Here is an 11,364-nt window from a genome sequence, read left to right as displayed (position 1 = left end):
TTACTGGAACATGTTTATTTACCATAATTTAAATATCAATCTATCTTTTTATGCATCATCTTACAATAATAACAAGGGATATGTCATGGATTATGGCTTATTTCACCTTTCCCTTATATTTAGATAAGCCTTCAAATCTTTAGACAATCTTGCAACTCTGTTATTATCAGAGAAATATTTGCAACGAACACTTAAGTGTAGTTATTTTAGGCTATTTACCACTGTTCGAAAACCGCCTAAATTGCGGGAGTTTGGTCAAATGGGACCTTCGAATTATGGTTTCGGTCTGTGTGAAATGTGAACCAATAAAAACGACTTTTAAAGGTGTTAAAACACACTAAATATTTTTGAGTGTACAGTGAAAAGTATAGGTAGCACCTTTATTGAGTGTAACACGATGTGGTAAAGGTGGCAAACTGTATTAAAATCACGCTGTGTAATACAGCCTTCCTACAATATTTCACGCCTTTTCTGCAGTATTTTCCACTTCAGTAGTTCAAATTCACGCCATTTGAAGAATATTGGAAGAACATACAAACACTTAAAGAACACCTTTTAAAAATATTATTTTTAAAAGGTGTAAGAAATAGCTCAATGAGGTGTAATAAATGTGCCAGTGGGAAATATTTTTAAGATGCAGTGTTAAAAATGGTCTATTTAACCCTTTCAGAGGTGTTGTTTAACATCTTTAAATTAAAACGAAAGGTGCTAAATCCCACCTTTTAAGAGTGTAATATTCCTTTTCTGCACTATTTGACACTTCAAGCCAAAATTGACGCCTTTTGAAGAATATTAGAAGAATATAGAGACACTTTGAGAACACGTTTTAAATATATGGTTTTGAAAAGGTGTAAGATAAAGCTTTATAAGGTGTAATAAATGTGTCGGGGGAAAATATTTTTAAGACGCAAAGTGTTGAAAATGGGCCATTTAAAACCTTCAGAGGCGTTATTTAACCACTTTAATGGTGCTGTTTTTGGACCCGTCAAAATTAAGACAAAAGGTGCTAAATCAAACCTTTGATTTTAAGAGTGAACGAATCTCGAAGGCACTCGTAGCGGTGGAAACCACCCTAGGATGGGCGGTTCAAGGACCGGCAAAATTTACAAGTTTTACGGTTGGAAGCTACGCGGTCAACGTGTTAAAGATCGGGATAGACGAAAAAACTATCGCCCGAACTCTGGAATCTTTCTGGACACTCGAGGGCATGGGAATTAACGAAGAAGCAAATGAACCCACGGAAAGTGCAACATTTGTCAAATTTCAAGACGAAATAAAAATAGAAGAAGGTCGCTACAGCGTGACCTTTCCTTGGAATCGGAAGAAAACAGAGCTAGCGGATAATTTAACCATAGCCACAAAGAGGATGGACGGTCTCGTCCGGAAATTTCAGAAAGACCCAGAACTTTACAACGAATACAAAGCTGTAATTGAAGATCAATTAAACCAAGGGATCACAGAAAAAGTGGAAGAGGAAGTCTCCGCCCCAATCGGAACTTATTACGTCCCTCACCAGCCCGTCACGCAAAAGGACAGAGCTACTACGAAATTAAGGGTAGTCCTGGATGCGTCATCTCTTAACGACTGCATGACGTCCGGACCAAATCTGAATCCTGATTTGCTACAATTATTATTAAAATTTCGCTGGCACAAAGTAGCAGTCAGAGCTGATATCGAAAAAGCATTTCTCCAGGTGGCGCTGCAAACTAAAGAAAGAGACTCTGTGAGATTTCTCTGGACAAAAGAAAACGGAAGCGGGACAATCATCGAAAATGATTACCAGATCCTAAGGATGGCTCGCGTCCCCTTTGGAGTGACCGCCAGCCCTTTCCTGCTGGCCGCCACTATTAAAACCCACCTGGGAAAGTACCAAGAAGACCTACCGGAAATATTCGAAGCGTTGAACGAAGGTCTCTACATAGACGATCTAGTCAGCGGCGGAACTGATGTCGAAACAGCTCACGAATTGGCCATCAAAGCCACGAAAATCCTTAAAGATGGAAAAATGAATCTGCGAAAATGGCAGACAAATTCCTTGGAATTGAGAAAAACTTGGATGAAAGAAGCGGAACTACAAGAAAATGTAATCAAATATGACGGCAAAATTGAACCGGAAGAAGAAAAAATACTCGGGTTGATCTGGAACCCAACCACGGACATTTTATCGGTTGACTTATCAAAACTATGCTCGGCGCCAAAGACCATAGCGATTACAAAACGGTCTTTCTTAAGTATGGTCGCACAGATTTTCGACCCCGTGGGCATCCTATCCCCCTTCGTAATACGCGCCAAAGTATTGTTCCAAATTCTTTGGGAGAAAAAATTAGCGTGGGACGAGAAGCTTCCCGAAGATGTAACGCCCCTTTTGGAAATTGGCGCGAAGAATTGGTAGAGCTCAGAAATTTAACAATAGCTCGATGCTATTTTTCTAATATCGAAAACAAAATCGAAAAATTGGAATTACACTGCTTTACGGACGCCAGTCAAAGGGCCTATGCGGCAGTAGTTTATTTACGTTGCGTCACGAAAAATAAAATCGTCACAACGTCCTTCGTTACTTCAAAAACGAGGGTAGCTCCACTGAAAGAAATAACAGTTCCCAAACTGGAACTCATGGCTTGCCTCCTCGGAGTAAGGTTGGTAAACAATGTAAAAACCACCTACAAAGGGGAAAATTTCGAGCTGAAATGTTGGACCGATTCAACGATTGCCTTAAGCTGGCTAAGAAGTCCCTCAAAAACATGCAGACCATTTGTTCAAAATAGAACCATGGAAATACAAAAACTCGAAATTGGTCATGGTGCCCCGGAAGTCAAAATCCGGACGATATTCCTTCACGCGGAGCTACTGCGAAGGAGTTGATGGAAAAACAGGAGTGGTGGGAAGCCCCCCCCCCCATGGCTAAAAGAAGAGCAAACAAAATGGCCTGACAATAAAGAAGGGGAAACTGAGAAACATAATCTCGAAGAGATAGAAAAGGAAAGAAGAAAATTAGTCATGGTTATTGAAGTAAACAAACCATTCGGTATTCACAATATAGTGGATCTTAATGGACACAACTCTATCAACAAAAGCTTTCGGATCGCAGCCTATGTCTATCGATTCATTTCGAATTTAAAACAAGAAAGAAAAATTACGGGACCCATATCGTCGGAAGAATTAACAAGGGTCGAAATTAAATTCATTCAAGACATTCAAAAACAAGACTACGGATTGGAAATTACAACCTTAAAAGAAAACAAAGCGATTCCTAAAACTTCAAAAATAGCCACGCTTGACCCTAAACTAAACGATCAAGGACTTCTTTGCCTCGGCGGACGACTAGAGGAAAGCTCATTTAGCTACGCTACGAAACATCCGATCATAATTAACCGGAACCAAAATTTAGCTAGATTGTTGATGATTCGTAGTCATGAAGAAGTCGCCCACGAAGGGATTCAAGCAACCGTCACTCAAGCTAGGGAGCGGTATTGGGTGATTGCGGGAAGACAGCTGGCCCGTAATGTCGTAAGACATTGTTTCAAATGCAAAAAATACCACGCAAAGCCATTGGACGCCCCTATGGGGTTATTACCCGGAAACCGAATCACGGAATCACCACCGTTTACCGTGATTGGCGTGGACTTCGGAGGACCTCTGATGGTCAAAGTCGGAAAGGACGTAGAAAAAAGTTACGTTTGCCTATTCACGTGTTGCGTAACGCGGGCCGTCCATTTAGAACTTGTGCCCACCCAAAGCACCTACGAGTTCTTAATGGCCTTTCGACGCATGATATCTCGGCGAGGTTCCCAACCTCGGTCTACTCGGACAATGGAAAACGTTTTAAACGGGCAAAAGATGATTTGAAAAAATTATTTGAAAACATTCAAAGCGATGAAGTGAGGCAATTTTTTTTTGCCACAAGAATATTGAATGGAGATTCATAGTGGAACACGCGCCCTGGTGGGGCGGACACTACGAACGTTTAATAAAATCTACCAAAGTGATTTTGCGAAAAATTCTCGGAAAGGCTCTTCTAACTTACGCGGAATTAGAGACAATTCTAACGGAATGCGAGGGAGTAATAAACTCGCGTCCCATCACGTACAAGCTAAACAACGGAAACGAACCAGAGCCCTTGACCCCCGCGCACCTGTTAATCGGCAAACGCGTAACATGTCTCCCGCCCCTAAATCCAAAATTCTTGACTACTCCAAAAAATAAAAATGAATTCGTGAAACGTCTACGTTATAGGATAAATCTAACGGATTGGTTATTCAAAAGATGGAGATTAGAATATTTGTTAGAACTCAGAACGGCACACCATATCAAGTTGGCAAAAACCTGTGCTAAAATAAAAGTAGGGGATGTAATGATAGTGCATGAGGACATGACTCCTAAACACATGTGGAAACTGGGCTTGGTTACAGAAATTATTGAAGGTAGGGATGGAAATGTTCGGGCCTGCATAGTTAAATTAGGTAACGGTAGTAAAATTAGACGGCCCGTTCAACTTTTGTACGCGTTAGAAGTAACTGACAATGATGTATAAAAAGAAAAGATTTTGTGTTATTGTAATTGTTGTCTGTAACATGACCATTTAAACAATTTTTTTTGTAATACTCTCGTATTCCAACGCGGGAGTGTGAAAACTTAATTGAAATTTTGTAAATTTATTGTCAAAAACCTTGTTAATTTTTATTTTTGTACTTTAAATAGTTTTTTAGCCATATCGTAGTATACGATAGGCTCTTAGTTTGACCCGAGCCGTAGTAGTAGTTGTGGCCGGAGTTTTCGCTTCGTTATCGTCAGATTTTGGCTTAAAAGGAACTTTATATTACCACAACCCACCCATAGGGGTTACTGGGCTCGGTTAGAGATTTAATTTCAATTAAAATTTTTTCAGGTCAGACCCGGGATTCGAACCCGGGCCGCTGGCGTGGTAGACGAACATTCTACCCACTCAACCATAGAGACATGATAGAAACCTCGAGTTTTTTATTATTTATTCTTATCTCTAAAATGTCGGGGTGATGTGGGGTGGGGTACCTCTTAATCTGTGGGGGTCGGAAACTTTTGAATTTTTATCTGTGGGGTCGGATACTTATGAATTTGTATGTTTGGGGTTTTTATATTTATTTTCTTTTTATGTATGTGCTAATTAAATAGATAACGATTTTCCCCGTTTCGTTCGGTAGCTATCGTCATTTATGTTATGTTTGACTGGAACGTTTTGGCGGTTAATTCAAATGTGGGTTTAGATAGAGCTAACATAGTGTTAAATGGGCGTTATGCGTTTGATCATTTTAGCATTGCTAAAGGTAATTCGAGGGGATAATCACTAAAATGCGTAATCACTATAACTAAACTTTCTCTTTCAAAAGTTTCTGGGCATAAGTCCTTGTTAGAAATTTATAAGATGCGATAAGTGTGCATCGGCATAAGTCTATGTTGTAAACTCATCGAGGGGATTATCACTAAAAACTATCTGTTCTTCGATTTGCCGGAATATTAGAATTACAGCATAAGTAAATTTATACGGTTATAATTTAATCACTGTTTAGAGTAGGGAATCGAGGGGCTATTCACTCTGATTTTATGCACGGTAAATCATTTAAGCATTGAAAAAGATAGCGCTATTCACTCATTAGGGTAAGGTATAGAGGGGTTATCCACTCATTAGGGTAGGGTATAGAGGGGCTATTCACTCGTACGATATGGCTACTATTACGAGCCCTTGGGCCGTCTTGTTTTTAGTTGTTTGAAAAAAAAGTAAAATCCCCACTTTAAAATACCTATGAGAAAAAGAAAATGTAAACCCCCTTCCCTTTTTTTTTGTTGGTCTACATAGAAGCGGGGAGTTGTATCTCACTGGAAATCTAGAATTTTCCTTGACGTACCGGGAAATGTAAAAGTACCCACTCCCTCTTTACAAAGAAAGTTTTTCGCGCAAAAAAAAGAGTAAAATAGACCGAGGAAGGGTAGATCTCTTTTAAAACGGTTCGGGAAGGTCGCAAAAAATAAGAGACCTTTTTAAATAATAAAATAAAATTGGAGATTCTCAAAACCAAAAAATTGCGTTTAGTTTGATTATTAAACCAAAACCTCGGATCTTAGAGAAATAAGTTTAGTAAAAAATCGGACACCTTAAGATTGATTTTTCAGTCGGTCAATCAGAGGAAAAAACCAAAGTTAAAATTTAAACAAAAAATCGGAAATTTAAGACTCTCCCAAAAGCGGGTTTCGTCACCGTCCAGTTAGTGTGTTATCATCGTTTTTAGCCACATCGTATGATGTACATCTACGCAAGCATTTTGAATTGTGTTTTACGATTGCTCGATATATATTTAAAGCGAGATAGAGTATTATGGTGTTACCTTAATTCGAGGGGAAAATAACTCCCTGAAAAGGTGTACACCAGATTAAATATTACAAAGTATTAAAAAAAAATTGGGATTATTCAACAAAAAGTGGGATTAATAATGACGAAGTAAACTCTTGGCGGTTAATTTAATAATTTGATATTAGGCAAGATTAAATGGGATTACACTTTTAATACGAAGATTCATTAGGATTAATAAGGTTTATGTAAGATTAAATCGGATTAAATTTTCAAGCTGGGATTCACTGGTATTACGCTTTTTGGGAGGGATTAAGGAGTTTATTACGTTTTTAAAGAGGGATTCACAGCGATTCACAGCGATTCACAGGTATCACGCTTTTTGGGAGGGATTCAGGAGTTTATTACGTTTTTAAAGAGGGATTCACAGCGATTCACAGGTATCACGTTTCTAAACAGGGGTTCACCGGTATTACGTTTCTAAACAGGGGTTCACCGGTATTACGTTTCTAAACAGGGGTTCACCGGTATTACGTTTCTAAACAGGGGTTCACCGGTATTACGTTTCTAAACAGGGGTTCACCGGTATTACGTTTTTTTGGGAGGGATTCACCGGTATTACGATTTTTGGGAGGGATTCACCGGTATTACGATTTTTGGGAGGGATTCACCGGTATTACGATTTTTGGGAGGGATTCACTGATATTACGTTTAAGGGGAGATATACGGTTGGTATTATATACCCCAGTTACTTTAATGACCGAAAGGCGAAATTGAAGAAATACATTATTAGTGAAACATAGGCGAGGCTTTATTATACGTTTCAAAATTGACTTAAACCACCTCGGTTTTAATTAAAATTTCGAATTTTTTTATATGACAAAATCGCACAAAATATTTTGTCACAAAACTGTAAAGTGAGAATGGAGTCTGACGAGTGATTTTTTTATCGATTCCTTATCCTTTAAATAGGTCTAATTCAATAGTAATTTTTTTTAAATTTTTGTCAAAGAGTCGCCGATCAATCAGCGAGCAAGCGCGCCACCTAATACCGAGTTCGCTGATTGACCGGCATAATAATTTAAATCCCCTGTGGATCTCCGCTAAGCCTAATTTCCGAGTAAGTTAAATTGAGATAATATTAGCTTGTAAATTTTTTCTACTGAATTAGACCTATTATGTTGTCAGACTTCATTCTCAATTTAAGTAAAAATAATTTTTCTCACTTGAATAACAAGAGGTTTATTTTTAATACTTAAAGTAATAACCTGCTTATTTTATCACAAAATATAGTTATTAGGCACTTCTATTCCAAAGGTTTTTTTTTTAAATTTGGGTACTTGGAGTTGAATCACGACTATTAAACAAAACATTTTTAATAGGACTAGTTCATATCACAAATAAACTTTTTTTACGCTTTGAAAAATAAGGTATACTTTTAAAGAACATATGTATAGGAATGATTTATATGGCAGCTAGGAATTATTTTAAAATCTGGAAACTGTAGCCATTAATGCCTTGGAAGCTGTAGCCATTAATGCCTTGGCTATTTCTTAACGAAATGTAATTTTTGGATTTAATTCCTTAATTTATTAAGATGTTTTAAAATTTCCTGGTTTAGAACTAAGCTGTTTTCTTTCGTGTCTGGATGGGGTATTGATCCCCTGTAGTTCTTTATATTACAAAAACCATGGGAACGAATTTGAGCAGGCTTCAATTTTCCTTCCTTATCCCAACTGTAATAGTTGCATAACACACCGATTCCTCGGCCGCCTCGCATTGGGGGTTTTATTGGTGCAGTGCTGCATGAATACTCTCTCGCTTTTCCTTTTCCAGTGAGGTACGAGAATCCTAAGAATAAACCCACTAGAAACCCCTTTCCTTCCATTCTCTTGAACACTGTCCATTCCCCAATCGTAACCAATTCATTCTTTAGAAATTTTTGGTTTTTATTTTCCTGAATTGGACCAGAGTCTTTGGTTTTCGGTGTGCCTTCACAAACTCTACGCGTACGGTCGTTACTTAGATGGTTATCTGTAGAGGTCAATAACAAACAAAGTGAGGATTTCCTGACAATAATATTTCGTCCGCTTTTTGTTGTTAGTGGGACAAATATACTTTTTCGACCTCGTCCTTCGTTATACTCAAAAGAGTAGTCTTTAAGGTTTGAGCCTCCCACAGCCGAGATTCTAGACAAATCCTCAGAAAGATCCCTGGTTTGTTCAACCTCTTCCTCTAAACCGAGTTCAAAACTTGAAATGGCGCCAGCTCCTGCTTCACTACTAGTAGGATTCTCAATATCAGATTCCGATTCACTTTCACTCTCCAGGTTATTAGTTAATTCAATCTGAGATAATGGAGGCAGTTGACAGTCAAATCGTTTATCTAAAGTCGAATCTAACCCAAGCCGCAAGGCATCGTTCAAAGCACATTCTCTGGCTCGTGCAACTGCGTCATTAATTTCATCTCTTGAAGGAAGCTCATTACCTGACTCCATTCGCTGCCTTTGATTATGTTGCGGAAATCTCAACTGTAGATTTTTGCTTTCGCCTTCACATTGACTTACGATATCGCTCTGTAGTTGGATTCGATTAAGTCTATTCAATAAATCTAACATGCTAAAATTAACGACAGTTGAATACGTGCTCGTTAATGAACTAGTTGCTCTAAAAAAGCTCTCGCACGTCTGACTACTGTACATCCACGGCAAAAAGTACTCTTCCTGGTTACTATCTTTCAGGTTCCCAATGATTCTAATTAACGAATGCGCGTTCATTTCAACACAAGCGTACGTGTTGTAAGTAATGAAGTGGTCTTTGACATTGTAGTCGGGATGATCAATAATCCACGCTCGCCACAGACGTAGAAAAAATACTACGTACCAAATATTAAATACTCTGTCAATCGCTAGCATATCTTTACTTAGAAAGGATTCAAGTAACTTTTTTAATAAAATCAGGTACTGTAGAGTTCCTTCGCTTTCAGGAACTTCTTCAAGAAGATTAAGAACTTTGCTGTCACAAATCTTCTCTACTGCTTTAAAATTCATTTTGTCACGCGGCTCCAAGTCTGATTTAGAGAGACTATGAACGTCTTTCGGGTAACGTTCTAAGATGATATTTAAGTGTGAGATTGAAACCAACTTTTGTCCAATGGGCAGTATACTAGAAAATTTCAATAATTTGAACAGTTACAAACGAGGTATTTGGTTCCGCTTGAAACCATGGTCTGTTGGAATCAGCCTGCAGAAGCTCTCGAGGAGGTAGATTTGAAACTAGACGCATGCTTATTAATAGCCTACTGTCCCCGTCGGATGATATGCCTAAAATTTCAATTCCAAGTTCTGAGGCTCTTTGTTGAATTCTATTCCATCGAGAGAGAACATGATGCGCTTTGAAGCGGTTATCCGTACCGTAAATACATAAACAAAATGATGGTGCACCAGATACCAATGGCTGTGCCATGATGACATAAGCCAGCGCCGCTGGGCAGTTGTTAGAAATATGGTCTTCCATTTCTTTAGCTGAATTGGCCGGAAATTCTAAGGGGATAGGAAATCCCGTTTTTTCATTGGTGCGCAAAACTAAACCAACTATTTGGTTGCTTTTTGGGTCGTACTGTACTCTCCCAGTAATTCTTGTCGTGTCTTCGCTAATCCATACTTTCAATAGAAGGTTTTTCTCAATGAAGAACTCCTTAAGTCCAGTCATTCGAAGCTCTCCCTCGGTAATTTCAGGGCCATTGTCTTTAAGGCACTTTAACACTTTAGTAACAGATGGCAAAGGTAAATTTGATTGAAGAGCCTCGTACAACAAACGACCCCTGATGATAAACACGTAGGTTGAAAACAACTTTAATGGATTGTCATAACGATGACCAGTTTTGCCTCTTTGACAATTTTTCTAGCAGTTTTCATAAGCCCTAAAAGAAAAGGGCCTACACTTTAATCAAGAGCCGATACAGAAGCGTCAATTTCTTTGGTCGGATCGTGAATTCTCGATAGTAGTGTTTCACTTAGTTTACGGTTTTCGTTAATTAAAATCTGAATTTTGTCTAAAATTCGGTAGTAGGATGTAATTCTGTATTTAATTTTCTTCTTCTTCTTTCGAGCCTACTGTATTTGACATGTTTCCACTTGCTCGTTGGAACCTTAATTACATTTTGAGCTAAAATGACGTGGTCGGCTCCGATTCCACGCCATTCCTGGCTTCCCCCGACAATTATATTTTCCCCTCGTGATCTATGTATTTTAGCATTTTTTGATTTTGGATCATCAGCCTCGGCATCATCAACGTCCGTGTTGTTAGCGTTATGTGTCCTTTTCCTGTTTGTATCCAATTCGGTGAATTTCTCCGTTTGCTTTACTTTAAGATGAGATAAAATTGATCCTTGCTTCAGGTCTTGCTTACCAGTTAAAGCGACGCTATTCAAAGATAAATCTGAGAAGGCTAAGTGACTTTTTAAATGTTTAGGAAAGTTAGATATGACCCATCGAAATTTTCCACTTTTATAGAAGTGTTGAGGGAGTTTAATGTTAGTATCGCAAATTAGACAAGTAACGTGAGCTGTAAATTGTATTTGCCCTTGACTGTCTACCGGAGCTAAAGCTTGGACAGTAATTTGAAATTGCGCTACCTTTTTCTTAATTTTCAGAATCATCTTTGAAATGGCCATTTATCCACTGCATAAGTAAGCCTTTAATTACTTCCTGTTGTTCCTGTCCATTATTTTTATCTACTCCCTGTTGCTCCTCTTCGTTCTCTTCATTGCCCGATATATTAATTACTAGGGGTATTTCTTTGCTTGACGATGACACACTCCCTGAACACCCAATAACTTTATTTTTCTTTGTTGAGCAGTTAGGCTTTTTTAATTTCTAAAATATGGAGCCGAATTGGGTAAAGTAGTTTTGTGGTTTAGTCTCAATTAACTGTTTAGCCCTCTCCAGCAACCTTTTATGGCCAGGCAAAATTTGGAATTTATCCTTTTTATTACCATAAAGTCCATAATATTCCTTTGGATCATAATTGTTAGGAGTGATTTAA

At 38.3% G+C, this 11,364-nt stretch overlaps 2 protein-coding genes across 2 annotated transcripts; both read left to right on the top strand.

Annotated features, from left to right (window-relative positions):
- Positions 1-964: 964 nt before the first annotated feature.
- LOC149682684 (uncharacterized) lies at positions 965-2,392 on the top strand. Its single transcript, XM_089834350.1, has one exon. It carries the CDS (start codon positions 965-967, stop codon positions 2,390-2,392), a length of 1,428 nt encoding a protein of 475 aa, XP_089690476.1.
- A 605-nt stretch (positions 2,393-2,997) lies between these two features.
- Positions 2,998-3,846, top strand: LOC149682683 (uncharacterized). The gene has a single exon (XM_089834349.1). The coding sequence runs from the start codon at positions 2,998-3,000 to the stop codon at positions 3,844-3,846; it is 849 nt and encodes a 282-aa protein (XP_089690475.1).
- Positions 3,847-11,364: the final 7,518 nt, after the last annotated feature.

This window comes from Phalangium opilio, unplaced genomic scaffold (assembly GCF_054372755.1).
Source record: "Phalangium opilio isolate 3A_F unplaced genomic scaffold, DU_Popi_V2 ptg000038l_1, whole genome shotgun sequence".
Classification (NCBI taxonomy): domain Eukaryota; kingdom Metazoa; phylum Arthropoda; class Arachnida; order Opiliones; family Phalangiidae; genus Phalangium; species Phalangium opilio.
Note: the sequence above shows the minus strand (reverse complement) of the source record. Positions and strands in the feature narration are given on the sequence as shown.

Coding starts and splice junctions, on each gene's coding strand:
- LOC149682683 (XM_089834349.1), top strand. CDS start 2,998: ATGGTTATTGAAGTAAACAAACCATTCGGTATTCACAATATAGTGGAT.
- LOC149682684 (XM_089834350.1), top strand. CDS start 965: ATGGTGCTGTTTTTGGACCCGTCAAAATTAAGACAAAAGGTGCTAAAT.